At 38.4% G+C, this 20,282-nt stretch overlaps 1 protein-coding gene across 1 annotated transcript; it reads right to left on the bottom strand.

Annotated features, from left to right (window-relative positions):
• Window positions 1–2,876: 2,876 nt before the first annotated feature.
• LOC127450747 (serine/threonine-protein phosphatase alpha-2 isoform-like) lies at window positions 2,877–19,956 on the bottom strand. Its single transcript, XM_051715074.1, has 7 exons — window positions 19,477–19,956; window positions 12,767–12,898; window positions 7,419–7,649; window positions 6,938–7,042; window positions 4,446–4,669; window positions 4,045–4,179; window positions 2,877–3,765 (listed from the first exon to the last, which is right to left on the bottom strand). Exons 1-7 carry the CDS (start codon window positions 19,529–19,531, stop codon window positions 3,652–3,654), a joined length of 996 nt encoding a protein of 331 aa, XP_051571034.1. The 5' UTR covers window positions 19,532–19,956; the 3' UTR covers window positions 2,877–3,651.
• Window positions 19,957–20,282: the final 326 nt, after the last annotated feature.

The raw sequence follows: 20,282 nt of genomic DNA, 5'->3' as shown, positions 1-20,282 counted from the left end.
ACCAAAATGTTGTTCTCCAAAAAGCACATAAAGGCAGCATAAAAGTAATCCACACGACTCCGGTGGTTTAATCTAGAAACAGATCAATATTTAAGTCATTTTTTACTATGAATTCTCCTCCCTGACCAGTAGATGGCGATATGCACAAAGAATCTGAATTGCCAAAAACACAAGAAGAATTTAAAAGTGAAAGTGGAGATTTATAGTAAAAAATGACTTAAAAGTGCACACAGTAATTTTTCCCCATTAAAAACGTTTTACTTCTAAAGAAATAAATTGTACTTTTGAAACAAATAAAATCAATACCGTTCACATGAGATGAGGATTCTAGTCATATCAGTAAGCTTATGAAAGCTGTTTTATTCTACATGGGGCAGGGGCGCCCTCATGGGGGCTGCCATTTTAGAGTCACGTGACCAGCTGAATACTACTCGCTTAATCTCAGTATCCATCTTGTTATTGGGCACTTTCACTCTTGGATTAAATTAATCATGGCTGATTGTGAATAGTGATTTTCTACAATGGCAGCTCTAACTGAAAACTATTGATTTTTAATGATGCTGCATCCACACCACTAGATGTCATTGTAAGTCCAAGATGACACAAGCAAAAAGTTACTGAGTACACCTTTAAATATTGTTCCGTTTCTCACCCACACATATCATATTGCTTCTGAAGAGATGGATTAAAAAAATTTAGTCATATGGATTAGTCTTATGTTGTGCTTTTGGAGCTTCACAATTTTGGTACCCATTCGCTTGCATTTTCAGGACCTACAGCAATGAGATCTAAAAATCTTTGTTTGAGATCAGAAAGAAAGACATACACATCTGGGATGGCATGAGGGTGAGTAAATGATGAGAGACTTCATTTTTAGATGGACTATTCCTGTAAGAGATCACCCACTTTCATAAAGAATATCTCTTTATGTAATTTTATGTTGTCTTGGACTTACACTGACACCTAGGGAAGAGGATGCAGCATCGTTCAAACACAATAGTTTTCCATTACCGACGACAATGTAGACATTTACTAATCATAGTCAGCCTTTAATCCATGAGTGAAAGTATCCAATAGCAGGGCGTTTGCTAAGAATAAGTCATATTCAGCTGGTCATGTGATCCCAACATGGCAGCACCCATGAGGGGACCCTCTCCATGTAGAATAAAACAGCTTTTATAAGGTTACTGGTATGACTGAAGTCTTCATCTTATATGAGAGGTCATGATTTTATACATGTTTCAAAATTGCTATTTATTGATTTATAGAATGAGGAAAACAATTACGGAGCGCACCTTTAAATCGTATTCCATAGATTATGAGGACATGTTATATAAAGTGTATAATGCATATCAAAACAGCCAGTACAAATACACAGTTTTATTTTATTATTATTTTTGTTTTTTTTTGTTTTGTTTTTTTTTTTTGTTGTTGTTGTTGTTTTCTTTTTCTTTCTGATAGCTGAGAAACAAGATTTGTGGTTGGAAATTAAATTGCATTGGAAGAAAAAAAACTAAAAACATTTGTTTTTCTCAAAAAAACTAATTGCCTTATTTGTCATTATGGTACAGCTGAAATGTTTTTAAACTACAACATTGCACTGAGGAAAAGCATCCCTGATTGCTTTAAGAAAAGAGAAAAAATATATAACAATCCTAAAAATCCTGCTCTATCAAGTAAACCAAAAGGGGGAAAAAAGTACAATTATTTATAAAACAACAAGAACTCTACTATTAATAAAGTAATAATCTCAGGGTTGCTGTAAAGCAAATATGTTATGCCCAAATTTACCAGCCTTTCCTGGGATCAGAAATAACAGACAGGCCATTAACCAAAAGGAAACAGACAAACTTTTTGCTTTCTTTCCACACATTCAGTAAATAAAAAAATAAAAAAATAAAAACACACACGCACACACGACCACTCTTGGTATAAGAGAGATATTATGCCTCCTACCGGTGTGATTGACCACTTTGGATTGCATGATCATCAGATGCCAGGCAATGAAACAATGGCATACTATTGTATTTTGTATATCACAAATACTGGATTATGCAGCAAGACAATGATCCGAATCATACTGCTGTGATGCAAAATTAATTTAAATGTGTAAGAGTATGGTTACTGTACTAGTTATTACCCCAGTGACGTGCACAGTGTTTCTTTGAGACAGCAGAGGGCACTAATGTATTGCTTTGCAATATCCTTATCCCTGCTAGAGGACAAATTGAAAAACCACTGAATCGGTGATATGCATTTACAATGTGTCGGAGCCAGTAGCGTGCATTTGTGAGGCCAACAGAAGACTTCTTAAATCCTAATTACTATAGCAACTCCTCAGATTTACCAACTACCTGCTAACTTAAACACAGTGATTGAAATGGAGGGAGACACATGAAAAGGATATAAGGAAATAGCTCTCCAAAGGTCTAGAGGGAAGAGAAGAGAGCTGGCAAAGCAAGATCCAGCAGAGTTCAATGACCACTGCTTTAAACCCAGATAATGCTCACTTGGAAGAGGGCAAAAAAAGGACAGAGGGACCAACAGGAAAGATAAGAGAGTGATTACAAGCACCATGGAGAAATGCATAATTGAAAGGCAAAAGGGGAAGAAACTGCCTTAATGTTGGCTTCAGAGAGAATTAGACAGAAAGACCAAAGTGACGGACAGATAGTGAGAATACAAACATAAAATGATCAGATGTACAATCTCAGTCCCACGCAAATCTGTATGCTCTGGTCAACCCTGATAGACTAAATTCAGTCCTCTTTAAACATGCAAAACAAATAAAACAGGATAAATCGATAACAGCAAACTTTCATCCGAGGAAACGAGTTGTAACTTCGGATAATGAGACACAGTAAAATAGTACAAGATGTTTAAATAAAGTTCTTTTTATTGATAACTGTCTTTCAAAAAAGACATTAAAAAAAACACACATAATAAGCAAAGAATTTCAAAGCTTTTGTTGTGATCCATCTACAAAAAGTAAAAAGTTCCAACATGATTGTTTTTAAATCACTGGATCTCTAAATGGAAAATATGCATCTGTGACGAGTCTCTCTCTACCTCACATTTTCTCTGCACATCCATCCCTGCGTATGTGTACACATGTAAATACATGTTTTACATTTCATTCAGACTGGCTCTCTAACCAGTGGAGAATGTGCAGATATGTGTTTAGCATTAAAATGATGTAGGGGCAAGGACATAGACAGTGAGGGCTTCACCCAAGCCTCTCAAAAACTAAATGCTCTCAACCCCCTCTGACCCTCTGTCTGTCTCACTCTTTCCCAGAGCCTGACTGGGCATTCACATGCAGGCTTCTTTGAAGGTTCCATCACAATAGACAGGTGGGGAGACAGTGCAGTGAGCGGTGGAGGGATGGGTGGAAAGACAAACACAAAGAGTGTAACAAACATAACAGATTCTCACACATGCAGTCTCATATATAAACACACACCTTTGAAAAGTTACATGACTGGAAAAAAAAAAAAAAAAAAAAAAAAAGACAATAGAAGGACTTCAACCCTGGGTACTGTTTTGCTTTAGAGCCGTTTGGAGACGGAAAGGAAGAAGGGAGGTAGAGAAAGATTGTGGGTAAGAATGGATTTTCGGAATATGGGAAGTAAGGGGGTTATCCAGCAGGTGTTATTTTTTGGCTTTTCCGCCCTTGGCTGAATTTCGTGGCGGGGTTACTGGACGACCTGAACCCATTCCACCACCTCCTCCGTAATACAGCTTCTTATCGGCTGGCTTAAGGATCTGAAAGAAGAGAGAGGAAGAGTAAGCAACAGTGCACGACAGCAAATGTTCGCCTTTAGGACTTCCAAATATAGACACATCCGCCCACATAGTGAGCTCTTCAGTACATCACGAGCAAGACAATCACTGCATATGCATAGTATACACCTTCAGGAGATGATCTAATGCAAATCTACTGATGAAATGGACGCATTGGTCCAAGCATACTTGATGCATCTGGAGAGGAGCTAGAAAGCCTAATAATCGGGTAAAGGAAAATGGTAGCTCTTGTTTTCTTACCTGAAAAGAACACATGAGCGTCTCATCTACACTCATCATGGCCCCCGCGTTATCAAACTCGCCACAGTAGTTTGGAGCGGAGAACAGAGTGACTAACTGTCTCTTAGCAAAAAACTCATAACCGTCCTCCACCACCTGCAAAAAGAAGAGAATAATAAACAATTATTGTTTGATTTTCAATTCATATCATTTTAAAATGTGGTAAAAATACAAAAAGTTAAGAAACCAAAGTTCAGCTAAAAGTTTCATTCAGACCCCTGGCTTAGAGTGTGTCACATATATAGTTGGGGACTACAGTCTTCTGCAGAGTCTATTATTAAATGTGCCAATGTTTTGTGGAATATCAAAGCATCATGAAAGAATACATCAGACATTCCCCTTGCCACTGAGCATATACTAACCTGATGTGCCCTGCATATTAGGTCCATGTCGTATTTGTGAAGGAATTTGGCCACCACGTCCGCACCGAAGGTGAAGGATACACCGCGGTCATTCTCTCCCCAGCCCAGCACGTCTTTGTCTGGGTCAGCCCAAAGCAGGTCACACAGCAGCCCCTGGTCAGGCACATCTGTGGGCCGCATGACGCGCCGTACCTGCTCCATTGACTGCAGGTCTGGAGAGAGGCCTAAAGCAGAAACACATGTTTTACATTGCAGTTTTAGGGCACTATTGGCTCCCCAGTTTGCTGAACAAAATCTAATCAGCATATTTAGAAACAGACAGGGATGTACCCCCACTTTTAGAAACTTCTAAATTCGTCACACACTTTTTGGGCAAAAATCATAATAAAAGAGCTTTATTTTGCATGGCTGCAGTGTAAAGAAAAACTAGATTAAAAAGTTTGTGGACAAACTTTAGGTTGGCTTGAAAAAGCCTGTCTGAAAGTTTTAGATAGATAGAACAGACAGACAGATAGATAAACAGACAGACAGGCGGTTGCTAAGGAGTCAGGGGTGGTTGCTAGGTCATTGCTAGGTTGTTCTGAGTAGTTGGTAGGGTGTTACTAGGTGGTTGCTAGACGGTTACTAGGGTTTTCTGGGTGGTCGCTAGGGTGTTGCTAGGCAGTTGCTAGGGTGTTCTTGGTGGTCTCTAGGGCGCTGCTAGGGTGTTCGCTAGGGAGTTGCTAGGTGGTTGCTATGGTGTTCTGGGTGGTTGCTAGGGAGTTGCTAAGTGGTTGTTAGGGTGTTCTGTGTAGTCACGAGGGCATTGCTAAGTGGTTGCTAGGGTGTTCTGGGTTGTCGCTAGGAACTTTCTAGGTCATTGCTAGGGTGTTCTAATAAATTCCTCCAAGAGCACAGCGACGACTCATCCAGGAAGTCACAAAAAAGCCAAGGACAACATCCAAGGAACTGCAGGCCTCTCTTGCATCTATAAAGGTCACTGTTCATGACCCCACTATCAGAAAGACACTGGCCAAAAATGGCATCCATGGAAGAGTGGCGAGGCGAAAACCACTACTAACCCAGAAGAAAATTAAGGCTCATCTGAATTTTGCCAGAACACACCTTGATTATCATCAAACCTTTTGGGAGAATGTTCTGTGGACTGATGAGTCAAAAGTGGAACTGTTTGGAAGACAGGTGTCCCGTTACATCTGGCATATCAAACACAGAATTCCACAAAAAGAACATCATACCTACGGGTCAAGCATGGTGGTGGTAGTGTGATGGTGTCGGGGATGCTTTGCTGCTTCAGGGCCAGGGCGACTTGCAATAATTGAGGGAAACATGAATTCTGCTCTCTACCAGAAAATCCTGAAGGAGAATGTCCGGTCATCAGTCCGTGAGTTGAAGCTCAAGCACAACTGGATTATGCAGCAAGACAATGATCCGAATCATAGGAGTAAGTCCACCTCTGAATGGCTCAAAAGAATCAAAATTAATGTTTTGGAGTGGCCTAGTCAAAGTCCTGACTTGAGCCCAATTGAGATGCTGTGGAAGGACCTTAAACGTGCAGTTCATGCTCGAAAAACCCTCCAATGTGGCTAAACTAAAGCAGTTCTGCAAAGAAGAGTGGACCAAAATTCCACCACAGCATTGTGAAAGACTGATCTCCAGTTATCTGAAGCGTTTGGTTGCAGTTGTTGCTGCTAAAGGTGGCACAACCAGCTATTAAGTTTAAAGGGGCAGTTAGTTTTTCACATGGGTGATATAGGTGTTGGATAACTTTTTTGCTTCAATAAAACAAATATATATTTGAAAGCTGTATTTTGCATTTACTCCGGTTGCCTTTGTTTTATGTTATATCTTGTTTGAAGATCTAAAACAATTTAGTATGAAAAATACCCAAAAACAGAAGAAATCAGGAAGGAGGCAAATACTTTTTCACAGCACTGTATATACGTAGCATCGATCAATAATTCTAGTGAACCCCTTTAGCTTAAGTGCCTTAAAGTAAAAAAATGTATAACATAATAATCTTAGCATATTTACATAGGCACTCCATCTGTGCCTTTCTGTTTACATTGGAACCTACTTCTATAAACACTGCATTTCCTTCTCCAACCACACGAATCCCTCGCTGCTTATTTTGAAGACATGATGAATTTGTGACCATCCCCAAAATACACAATCAAGTACGGTTCACTTCCAGACCAGATTACTTCCACATCATCCGTAAACCATATTTCAGTTCAAATGAAGTGAACCCTAAACCCCCGTTTTTATAAGGACTCTACTTCAGTCCCCTAGTGTGCCCTTGAGTTTGGAAAACAGCTTTCGTGCAATCAAATGAAACAAACTTTATGGTCTCCTAGAGATATGGTTATAAAACAGATACATTTTACTCAGACACATTTAAATTCTCCAGGGAAATTGCAAAGTCAACACTGGAGTTATGACAGAACATTAAAATTACCATGGGGGCAGAAGACCTTGGTCTGCTCTGTACTCACCTCCATGGCAACAGAAGATCTTCTCGTCTACAATGGCAGCCACAGGTAAACAGTTGAAACAGTCTGTGAAGGTCTTCCACAGCTTAATATTATACCGTCGTTTACCTGAAAAGATTGATAAAATCTTTAGGTGTCCAAAAAATTTAAAATAAAATGGCAGAATGTACTGACAAGTTTGGCCAAAAAGGCTTAAATAAGCCAAGATCTCTTGATAAACATTATTTCTCCCATCAGTTTGACATTACATCACACCAAGGGCTACACATTTCACCTTAGGTGGAAATTTTGTTTTTAACACCACTTAAATCCAGATTAAAAACAAATAAAAGACGTTTAAGATCCATTTTTAACAAACTGATTCTGGAGTGACTTTGTACAACTTCATGGGTTTGTGCACATTAGAAACTGTGTATGTGTGTGTATTGGAGGGTGTCGTAAGTGTTAAATGTAGGTCAAGAACAGTGATTATACTGATGCTTACACTCATCATAGAAGCCATATATACGGTTGATAGAGGCGCACTCATGGTTGCCACGCAGCAAGAAAAAGTTTTCAGGATATTTGACTTTGTAGGCCAACAGGAGGCAGATGGTCTCTAGAGACTGTTTCCCTCGGTCCACATAGTCCCCCAGGAACAAGTAGTTGCTCTCAGGAGGAAAGCCCCCATATTCAAAGAGACGAAGAAGGTCATAGTACTGACCATGAACATCACCTGCATGGAGAAATCAGTCATTCAGTAACTTTAAAATCTGAAGCACCTTTGAGTATTAATGTTTACCATACAGCACTTAGGAAGTAGGGATGCACAATATATTGGCGGCCATATCGGTATCGGACAATAAATGTGAATTTTAGATATCGGTCCAATAAGAAAACTTGGCCAATATATTAAAGCCAATAAATGATGGCTTTTTAAGGAACATGCTACTCACCATGTGGGTTTTGACTGGTGCCTTCTGGCTTTGCTTTAGAGGATCATCATGGATCTGAGTAAACACTCCATTATACAGTATTTATGTATGTCACATACATTCTTTTTTCTTTTTGTATGTTAAAGCATATTGTTGTGTTCACAGTGAGTTTGAGATTTGTTTGTATTCCTTAGTTTTGTCTTTTCAGAGGTTTGAATTCAGTGCAATGCACTGTATTTATAAAAGTAGCTCACTCATCAAATTAATTTTAAATTGCAGAGTCATCATGCTTTTTTTTTAATTATTATTAAATAAAAAGAAGTTGGCCATTGGAATGTAAAATTTCTTAACTGGTTCAAAGCTGGCTACATTTGGTAAATGAATTAAAAGTTTTAGCTGTTTCTTGCAGGTTCCTGTTTTCTTCCAGGTTTTCTGCTATTGAAGTTGTTTTAAAATAAAAATAATCCACTTTACATTAGGTGTGTAACGGTATGACATTTTCACGGTATGATAACCATCACATAAATGACCACGGTTTTACGGTATTGAGGTGCACTGATGATATTATTAGCAGTTTAATATTTGGTTATGAAATATGTCTGATAAACACACAAAGACATTTGAATTATAACCAATTCTTGAACTTTATTTTGGATTTCTTCAATGTTAATCCTTTAACTTTTGATCTTGAACATCAGGACACTCTCTTAATCTGACAAGGTAAAAGAAAGAAAAAAAAAATCTCAAACAGGTAAAACAATAATAATAATAAAAATTGCAACATGTACAGTAGTCAGATGATAATAATGAAAAAATATATAATAACAAAATATTTTGTTATTGTTATTTTATGATTTATGAAATTGAACTCTAATAATTTGTAATGATTATTGCCCAGGTTAACACTTTAGATATGCATTTGTATGCATTCAGTAAATTATTGCATTTGTGATTGTTCAATTCTAAACAATACCTACTTAAAATATATTATTTATTTGCAGTTTATTTATTGCCATTTTGTCCAATACTGTCTATTTTCTGCCACAGTTTCCTGCATGCATACTGTCCTGCACACCAAAAGCCATGCACTTTGTAAACCCTATTTAGTACTTTGTTTTACAAGTAAAACATATTATTAGTAGTATCAAACACATTGGTGGCCCACTGTTGTGCTGCACTTAGGCAAATTAACAAACAGTTGGCACATCGTAATGTTGAACGAGTGCTTAAATACGTTTGCTACATTTGTGAATGTGACAAAGCACAAACATAACTTTAGCCTACCTAGTCATTACATACCATGTAAAACTACACTTAACCTGGTGTTTTTATTAAACAGGGGCTATAATTTTTTATCCTGTATACAGGGTCGGATCTAGACATTTTTTCATGGGGTGGCAAGTAGGTGGCATGCAGACTATGAGGGGTGGCATCACCAAAGCAAGCACCCATGCGTAGTTCTTATGGGTTGAGTTACCAAGCTTAATTGCAACAAGTACTAGTTCATTAACTGGAGTCACTATCAAAATATAAATATCCATGAATTTGCGATACAACTGCACTTTCTACAGGAACTACATAGTAACCATCTTGTTACTGATTTGCCAACATAAAAAAAAAAAAAAGAAATAATCACATAATACAAAAATAATGAACAATTTCTATCTCCAGAGCACCAAGACATTGTCTATAAAACACATCAACAAATTCTAAATGTTTCTTAGCTTGACGTACTGTAAAACTGGCAATCTGGACTAAACGTCACCACCAAAAAAAGTTTTTTTTATTTATTTTTTTTGTTTGTTTTTTAAGTGTACTCATGAATGGAGAGTGCATGCACATCCCATGTTATTCTGCTAATAAAGCCCTGTAGGCCTATCACCTTTGTGTCAGCTGGAATAAGCCATTTGAAAGTGAACATTAACACAAAGTTAGTACTAAATAAAAATAAACTGTATGAAAATATACTGTAAGTGACAGTGCTGCGAAACTCATGAATATGTATTATTTTATGCACAGTAAAAGATTCTTTTAAATTAGTCATTTTTAATGACCGATTCAAACACTCAAATGAATATTTCATGTAATATAGTACTTTCATCTCTACAACTGACACTATCAGTCTTTGGGATTTTGTTAGTCAGTAGACGAACACCTAGATAAGCACTTTAAGAACATGAGTAATTGGTCTAGTGAAGACTTTTTGCCTCTAGTTTTTAGAGGTTCCGGTCTCTAATTGGCCCAAATATAACTTTTTATTGTAATAAACAAAGATTTTATCTGTACATCAGTGGATGGGTGTTACACTTTAAAAATAAAATGCAATAAAATATGCAGGGAGTCGAGAGTAGCGGAATCACAGACACATTTATTGACAGTTCTGTATTTGAAAAAACAGCTAACTCAGAAGTTCATAAAAAAAAAAAATCTGCGCTGGAGCATCGGTGACCGAGATGGCACAGCTCACGAACACCCGTCTCCCATCACACAATCCAACCATTGAATACTCAGTTTATATAGGAAGGAAACACACTGCGCGCCGGTGCGCCCCATTAACAATCAGATCACCTGGTTACCCCACACCTGAGAGCGATTATGAGAGAAGGAGAAAAAGACAACACACATGCTCTACACACAAAAACAATTCAGCCGAGAAGGCTATCACAATGAAGGACATACTGTATTGTGCTTTTCTTTCCACTGGAAAAAGAGCACGAGCTACAGAAAAAACTGCTGACACTAAACAACACTGATAACAGCCGCAACAAACACTCATCATAGCATTCAAAATAACACATTCCAGTACTGAATGGCCAATCAAAACACACACAGATCAGATGAAATAGAAACTCCTACTCAAGAACTGGAGATGTTTCATCTGGATTATACACATACATGACGAATGTTATTTCAGAAAGTGCTGAGGACATGTCTCAACCTATAACTGACAGCAATAAATTGAATAATCATTCAGTGAAAACTTGAAAACAACTGGGAAACTCATCTCTTACCTCTTTTTTTTATCCATGTATTTCTCCATATTGTCGTTGTGGTTGAGAAAATAATCTCAAAAAACCTCAGCTCACGAGAGCCCAAACACTGTACATGCGCTGTAGTAGCAAGTACATGATTGGCTGCTGCTGCAACCGATCACGCCATTGGCCGCTGCTTTAACAAATCACACGATTGGCTGCTGCTGTAATCAATCACACGATCAGTCTGTGTGGTCATTTGTGCGTTCGGCGAGAGCTGAGGCAGTTCGACATGAATGAACCCCTACACAATGTCAACATCTTACATTAATATATTATATATTTGTACACTTATACTGGGGTAGATCCAGCCTTGCCTGTACACTGTATTTCCACTTATATCATCTCCACAAATTCCTTGGAATGGTGCTCACGGAGAAGGTGCTTAAGGTTTGACGTGTTTCCCGCCTGAGCCGATCCTTTTTGCGACAAACTTTACCAACTGGGTAACCATCAACATTGATGGTGCCTCGTGGGTCTTTAACATACCCAAAGTAATACCACACAGCGGACTTCAACCGCGTTGGGTGGCGGAAATAAAGATTCAGGCTCGGACATGTCTGTATGATGCGCTCGTGCTGCACTTGTCGCGAGCGTAGCACGTCACCTTTAAAATAGACCTTTTGCCGTTTACCACAGCAGTGAATGGGAGTAAATAGGAGATCACAGCAAATATTATTTTAACTTACTCATTTGCTCCAAGACCAAAAGAAAAATACACTATTACATTTGAATGTCTTTCCAGAAGAGGAAAAAAATAGAGAGCGGTGGATTAAGACATTCAGATGGGAGAAGATGCCAAATTTACTGTCACTCTCTCAGCAGCTGTAATAGAAAGCTCCTCGCAACAGTGGTAATTTGTTTTTAAAACTAATTCCAGGGCAATATAACTAGCTAGATTTAAGCTGCTAAGGCGGAAACACGTCGCGGTCTGTGAAAAAGGTCTATGGAGTGACAGTCGAATGTAACATGAGGAAGACGCAATTTAAAGATTTATTTTATCTCGCCAAGTTTATATGATGCTGTAAATGTCGCAGATTGTGTCTTAAACCGATTTGGATTTTATAAAACTTCTGAAAAAATCCGTCTTTATATTCATGCAATACCGTCAATGAGAAGATTTCAACGGTATGATAACCGTCCGTTTTAAAACCGAGCTATATTGTGAAACCATTACATACCTACTTTACATGATTGATTTTATTAGAAGTGCTCCGGATGTGGCTTTATAACATGAGCCTTTTGTTTTTTGTAATCAGACATATAAAATGTATATTTATATCCAGATATAGATTCATTGGCAAATATATCGGTTATCGGACCAAATACACTGAATCATAGTATCGGCCAAAATTTCCATATAGGTGCATCCCTAAAGAAAAGTGAAGAGCAGATGAGAAATTTGAACAAATCTTAAAACCAGACATGATATGCAGAATGACAGGTTCTTATGTTGTATCATTTTACAAAGTAGGACAGTTTTAAGTACTGAATTCAAATTATGTTGTGGTGTTTAAGGAATCATTCATAAAAATAAAAACATTTGTCATGTTTTACTCACCCTCATGTTGTTCCAAACCCATTTGACTTCTGTGGAACACAAAAGGAGAAGCTAGGAAGAATGAGCCTCATTCATTCAATGAAATTGAATGGTGGCACCTGTCATTCTGCCCAACAACTACTTTTGTGTTCCACAGAAGAATAAAAGTCATTCAGGTTAGCAACAACATAATGCTCAGTAAATCATAAGAATTATAATTTTGGGGTGAACTACCCCTTTAACATCTAAAACACTCAGAAGACAGACAATCAGTTTATTAGAATCTTTGGAGACAAAATTGCGATTTAAAAACGGTTTATATCCTTCCAGGGTTAAACATACTTACCGCAAATCTTGAGCGGTGCTTCCAGCTCCAGCAAGATCGGCTGGCTGAGGAAAATTTCCCGAGACTTGAGACAGAGACCCCGGATTTCGTTCTCTGTCAGCTGTACGTTCTTGCCTGGCCTGGAGCCTTTCACTGAAACAAAGGGGGGGAACAAAATGAGTGCGCACCAGTACACAAGCTAAAATGAACAAGCAAATGTGACAGCTTAGAACCAGTTCTTGGTCTCCGTGTTATCTGCGTGGCCCTTTAAGAACGAGGGGGGAGAACCAGAGGATGAAAAACTTGTCTCAAGGGGCTCTCTGAAATTATGGGATGGTCAGACTAGTGACACAAAGATGTTGGTGCACTCAATTACAAAACTGTGTGTCTCTGCTGAAATGTGCACCCCAACCGCGCTAGACCTGGAGGAGGCATGTATATAATTTAGCAGGTTTGTTAAACACACTCCTTAGTGTTAGTCAAACACGCACACACTGTCCGTACAAACACACACAGCTTTTAAGAACCACAAAACTGGGTTAAGATCTTGCAATGCCCAGAGGGATTGCTGCCTATTGTCTAAAATCATGCGCAATTGAGCTTCAACTAGAATAAAATATTCATGACAAACAAACAAACAAGGCAGCTATTAACATGGGTCAACAGATCCTATGCTCATCCCTGCAGTTCCTTTGGAAAAGAAACATGAAACATAAAAATTGGAGCCACAAAGACACTTTCTGCTGCTCGGTCAAGGCTTATAGGATCTAAACACAGTGTCATCTCACACAACACAGACCTACGGTACCATTCAAACATGCCTTTTTAGACTGGCTGCATAACACACTGATCGGAGTGTTCATCTGGAAGCAACACCATGAAAGATCATATGATTTATCTGGAAAGGTGAAATATTACTGTCTCTTTGGACAGAGCAGCACTGAAGCTAGGGGAAGTTTAGTCTTCACAGACATCTGTAAGGTCAATATGGCCAGTGTCCCATTCCAAACAGCTCATGCAAAGATACACCACTTCTGATGTCTGCAGTCTCATTCAACATTCATGTGCTGGCTTTTAAATATACATTTCACAAGGCGGGCTTCAAGTGAAAAAATATACCGAGCACATCCCAGTGACTCATATAATCGGGCAGTTATGCAAATATTTGGGAGACGGCTTATTTGTGCAGTCACAAAAATCGATCAAACCAGCCCACTTCTCTAAATAAATCTTTAAAACATGCGGTTTTACATAGATCAAACCTCCAAGGACACAAAAAGCATTGAATGAAAAAGTTATAACAGCCCATTTCATGCAAACTGACAATTCTACCACCAAAATGATTTCACGGTGCATGATGAAAGGGTGGAAGGGAGAGCATGCTTGCATCCACCTTTCTCTAGCAATTTATACCAGCAGTAAAGATGCTCAATTTAACCTGAAGATCTACTGAGGTGAACAGCTGCCAGACTGTGGGTTCACTGTAGTGGTCGACCGATATATCACCGAGGCCGATAAATTGGCCGATATTCTGACTTTTTTTTAAATTATCGCATCGGCCAATACATTTTCCCGTGTGGCCGATTTCTTGAGGGCACCGAGAATCGCCTGCTCGCATGTGAAGCGACTGAGACATGTAAACAACCAGCCACAGTTCGTTTTCTTGTTACGTGCCATCGTGTTACTACAACACAGTCTCATTTAAACGGTCCACATTTCAGAGCCGTGGCAGACGCGTGAGCTCATAATGTTAATGTGCTCGCCTGTTTCATTCTCCCTCTCTCTCCTCAACAGTTCCCTGTAACTTTAAACTGTCTTGTCTAATGATAAAAAGGCAAATATCAATAAAATTAATATCATATACCGTCTGAAAATATGCACAGAACTTGTTTAAACAGACGTAATAACGCAACTTCACACAACTTCAGCAGATCTAGTGTTCTATGGAGCATTCATTTATTTACCTCTAAAGCACGTATTCTAACAGTCTCTCCTCAGCAGTTCCCTCTAACTTTTAACTTTCTTTTCTAATGATAAAAGGTAAAGATCAATAAAACTTGTTTATATACCATCTACAAATATGCAGATATCTCGTTTAAACAGATGTAATTCACGAACCTCACAAAAACCCAGCTTTTTCTTCCCATCGAACGCTCATCTAATATCTTCCTCTGAAGCACGTATTCCATCAGCCAGAATCAAAAACTTCAGGATCAGGATCAAAAGCTCCTCTGATTCACAAATCATGATGGTCAGTCTGTGACAATTCATGCAGGTGATCCAGGCCATTTAAACTGTCAGGAGATCACTGCCAGCACTGGATCCACACAAACACGCGAGTGCAACTTCAAGGCTGCGTCCGAAACCAGGAAAATGCTGCCTCCAGAGCCTGTATATGGAGGTAGGATGAAAATAAGGTGCTTTTCAAACTGTTCGGAGACCAGTTTCCTTAAGAGTTCCACTCATTCAAAACAGCTGTCAGTTAAGCCATTAACTGATTTGGCAGCAAGGCAGCAAGTCAGCTGCCTACGTTTTCAGATGCAGCCCAAGGTAAAAGTGCATGTACTATAAGTAAATGTATTATTCACTATGCACTATATGTACAATTGGTTTGATTCGATATTTTTTTGAGTAAATGCGATTGCTAATGTGGACATGCCATCCATGGTTGCTGGACTACTGTGTGTACTGTTATTTCCTTCTTCCTAATATATTAACAATTTCTTCATGTGCCAAAATTTTAAATTATAAAAATTTGATGATTAAACAGAAACCTGAAGAAACTGCTATCTATCTATCTATCTATATATATATATAAAAAAATTAAAAAAATTTAGTTTTGCATGAAACTGAATATATATAGAGCTAAATAAGAGTTTATTTTTTTTAGCAATTTTATGTTTGTTATTTACTATATTAAATTGTGTGATCTATCGGCATTGTATAGGCCACCCTACTCTCTGGATATCGGCATCAGGCATTAAAAAAAAACCACTAATTGCTACTGTGATGTTGGTAAGTGTATTTTTGCACCAAAGTTTCCTGGGAAAGTTTTTGATCTTGCGCTGCAGTGAAAAGATAAACTGACTTCGACTTCCAAATTGTGGAACAACCATGTAACCATTGATACTAACATTAAATATCTCTCAGTTCCATTTAAAAAAAGGAATAAGCAAACAATAAATTAAGACAATGCACTGCATGTGTGCAAAAGGTGCAGCAAAACAGCAGGTTGGGGTCACTAAAATGAAGGCCTTCAAGGTCTCCAGCAGCTGATGAGTGATCCGAGGGCCTTGACAGTGACCAGAAGCCCGATGGCTCAGCCGGTGAAAAGAAGGTATAAATAGCAACCTGCCACTCCTCACTTTAAACCCAGATTATGGCCGGCTAATGCCCTGACAGCACTTGCCCTAAAGTTAGTCAGCTTAGACCTAACACAAGGGTGGGATTGGACCTAGTTGATAAACAACCAAATAAACCACTCGAACTATGACCAGTAGGAGTACAAAGTTAGTTATGCTAAATCCCATAAATAACAATGAAGAGAAGGTAAAACAGAGAAGACTCCAAACATCTACAAGGATGTGGGTGTAGGCCTACTTAACTGATGTATACAACCAAATAAACCACTCAAACTATAACCAGTCGATGTACCAAGTTATTTGTAGTAAATTAGGATTGCTAAATTCTTTAAATATGAATAAAGAGAAGGGAATGAGAACAGTTCAACCAATCACATTAAACACAATTCACAGAAACAAAGGAGTACAAATGTCCATAACATCCAGCTGTCTCCTGCAATGGGAAATGACAGGAAACCCCATGTCAACAGCCCCATGCTTAATTGGTTTGGCAAGCAGTCATCACACAGACATTCATGTCCCTCAATCACTTCAGGTACTCAAGGAGGTGATACCCTTTACACTTAATCTAATGAAGGCAATCAGATAGAGGTAAAACCTGGGGTGAAGAAACCAACTATTTAACTGACACCTCCCCTCAGAATGACAAGTGTCCGCAGACGCTGGCCAAAAACAACACTGAACCAAAAGCATCAGTCAATGTACAATGGCTTCCTTCATGTCACCTGTAAAAAAAGTACAACTGATTTTCCATTGGTTGACCAGGAGACTTCAGGCACAACTGTGATGGAGTACAGAATTGAAAGGATCTAGATTTATAATCTGGAATTTCTCAACATTCCACTGAGCAACTGTTTGGATCTGGATAATATAGTACCACCTGTCAGAAGAGGTGAAGATTAAATTATTTAACTTACTTGATGCAATTAATTCCAAACTATAGGCACAGTAGCAAAGTAAAAAATAACAAAAAAAAAAAAACAACTTTGGGAATACAGGACACTCAGTCACTTTTCTAAAGTCCTGTCCAGATTCTAGTAAGATTCACTGTGCTTCATTTGTCTTGAGATGAATCTGTCTGCATACAAACAGTGACTGACCATGAAAGCAAGGTCAGAGCAATGCACTTTTTACACATCAATGCCAGCAACCACACAGGTCAAAATATAACAGCAAAGAAAAAAACAAATATCTATTTATTGTTTTGTATGCATTTGAAAGATAAGGACTAGAATTGTTCTTTATCACATAAAAAAAAAAAAAAAACTAATACTGTCAGGTTCAATCTGAAGAATGACCACCAAAATCCTGGAAGATCCATATGAAAAAAAAAGCCTCTATAGAATCAGGACTTTGGATGAGGCATCAAGCTCAGAGGGAGAAAAGGACAGCAGGATTACATAAGGAGACATATAATACTACTATTTTCGGGCTTGTTTATTTGTTTAATGTGCTTTCAGGTTTACACCACAGTGCTGCCAACAGGGCCCAAAGCAAAAAGGTTAAAGTGGCCTGTATATGGCGAAATAAACTTTGTGTGCTTCAATTTACGTGACAAGACAGAATTTCCTTTTTCTTATATATCATAAATATTCTTCCGAGATAAAAAAAAAAAAAAGAAAAGAAAAACACAGAAAAGGAAAGAAACCCATTTTCAAGTAGTCTAAATAAAATTGTAATTCTGTTCAGTTGTAGCCTAGTTCTTCTTGCAAATACAGACCAAATAACCCAAGAGCATCAGTAACAACGACACCTCACTACCCATGACCTCACTCACTGCTTCCTTCGCAACGGAAACGGCTGGAAAGATGGTACACAGTTTACAAAAGGCCTAAGGCACTATTACAGTTACACACATGCTTGATGTGATTCAAATATTTGATAAACTGCTCATCTGTGCTGTGATTCACAATGTTTACCCACAGTAAGTATCAGTAAATACCAAGTACAAAAGGCACTTTTCTAGCTACAGTAGCATGAGTTTAGCAAAGGGATGTTGCGCAGAATTCAGAGTCCAATTTTACATAGCAGGCAACATCTTCAGTAGTTATGAAAGCCCAACCAGTCCAATATAGACCCTATTTTTTATTAAGAAGAACTTGCTATGATTTTTCTACTCAGTAGTATACAAATCAAACTATAAAACAAAACAAGGACTCTTGAGCAACAGCAGATGAAACAACAAAAACGATGAAAAGGCTGACTGGTGCTCATTCTAGACAGCATAATCAAACTCTGTGGCAAATATGATAGATAATATACTTGCAACTTGGTCTATTAAGCCTATACCTTTAAACCAAACATGTCTACCGTGCAATTGAAACGAACTTAAGGAATATTTATTCATCATTTACTCACCCTCATGCCACCCCAGATGTGTCTGACTTTCTTTCTGTGAGAGATATGGCTATATGCACGAAGAATGTGAATCGCAAAAACAAAAGATGAATGTGGAAGTGAAAGTGGAGATTTATACCAAAATGACTTAAATGTTGACCTCTTTCTCACCCACATCTATTATATAGCTTCTGAAGACACTGATTTAACAACTGAAGGCTTATGGATTACTTTTAAGCTGCCTTTATGTGCTTGTTGGAGCTTCGAAGTTCAGGTCACCCTTCACTTGCATTGGATGGACCAACAGCGCTGAAATATTCTTCTAAAAATCTGTGTTCAACAGAAGGTAGACATACACATCTGGGATGGCATGAGGGTGAGCAAATGATGAGAGAATTTAGACTTTTGGGTGAACTACTCCTTTAAGTCCATAAACAAGCAAACCAAACTACCATCATTTAGCATATGGCAATAAGTGTAACTGGAAATACCTAAACATTTACATCAGCTGCTATTCAAATTCTCCCTGCAACTATATTTTCAACGACTAATGCCAGCGTGGAAATATATTATGAAGATTACTTGGTACTGCACTTCTTCTAACTAACCACGTCTTCATAGTTACAGTAATCCTATGCAATCTAAAGCTTCCGTGGCTGAAAGTTATCACAACACCATACGTGAAGCGGACACATACAGTATGTATGCACATATATATACACCGATCACTCCAAACCGCACTGACCAACCTAGCAGTCACTGAATGAACATATTCTCCACTCAAACCGGCAAATAATGATTTAAATGATAAGACAGAAGAATAAAGAGACAGCAAGTACCCCTTGCCTGCTAGATTTATTCTGTATCATGATAGTCATATATCATTCGGGCTGTTCTCAGGGACACAAAATATGTTTACAATTACTGTACTGCAGAATACATGCAATGCACACATAGCTACAGAAATATATTCTTTCTTATCTCATTGGCGAATATTAGTTAATATGTAAAGATATGTGACGACGTTCTCACCTTCAAGGAGACGCTGTATTATGGAGTCAATGTTTAATTTGTCCGGCTCCGCCATTTTAGTGGATTTTTTCGCGTTTATTCAAACAGTTTTTAATATTGCCGGAGAATTTTCGAAAATAAGGCCCCAATCCAAATAGGCTACGTGAATAAAATATATTTTTATGGAAATGCGATTCGACTGGCTATATTTCCTTTGTCGTTTGGTTAATCGCTAGCTACTAACGCCGTAAGCCTGATGGCGCGAGCGCTTGCCTACCCGTATTAAAAACCAACCAGGAAACGGTTAGTGTGATAGAAAAAGACCCCAAAATACCCCTTTAAGTGTTCTTTAGATTCAGTTTATGTCTTAGGACCATCTAAAAATATTCGGAATGCCCCCCTGTTCTCCGTATCCTCACCGTCCCTCTTCTCTCATCATCTACGGAACTTTAAAAGGACCGTGTTGTGGAAGAGCAAAATTAACGGAGGTTGGTAGGGCCCGCCTCCGTATGGAAATCCTGGGAGATGATTGGATTACATCTCACATTTGAACTGAGGATGCGGCCATTCATTGGCTAATATTCGCACACATCCGTTTCAAATGCCCCGCCCCCAAGTTGTAAAGTAATGACGTCAATCAGTTGAAAAATTAAGAGCGTTGAGAGAGGATGTTGGAGTACTATGAAATTGCTGGCGTTTATAATGTACTTTAGGTTTATGGGAGTATATCATTATGACATATAATGGCTCAGGGAGTCGCTCACACTGACAGGAATATTAAAAGTTTATGGGGTCAGGAATTGGCTGGTTAGCTATTAGCACCTGCT

Source organism: Myxocyprinus asiaticus, chromosome 13 (genome assembly GCF_019703515.2).
Source record: "Myxocyprinus asiaticus isolate MX2 ecotype Aquarium Trade chromosome 13, UBuf_Myxa_2, whole genome shotgun sequence".
Classification (NCBI taxonomy): Eukaryota; Metazoa; Chordata; class Actinopteri; order Cypriniformes; family Catostomidae; genus Myxocyprinus; species Myxocyprinus asiaticus.
Note: the sequence above shows the minus strand (reverse complement) of the source record. Positions and strands in the feature narration are given on the sequence as shown.

What these genes read in the sequence shown, in the direction of transcription:
- LOC127450747 (XM_051715074.1), bottom strand. Translation starts at nt 19,531, where the DNA reads ATGGCGGAGCCGGACAAATTAAACATTGACTCCATAATACAGCGTCTC. An exon ending in AGCACCGCTCAAGATTTGCG is followed by an intron (nt 7,650 to 12,766) that starts GTAAGTATGTTT and finishes TTCTCCATGCAG; the next exon opens with GTGATGTTCATGGTCAGTAC. An exon ending in GATCTTCTGTTGCCATGGAG is followed by an intron (nt 4,670 to 6,937) that starts GTGAGTACAGAG and finishes TTTCTGCTTTAG; the next exon opens with GCCTCTCTCCAGACCTGCAG.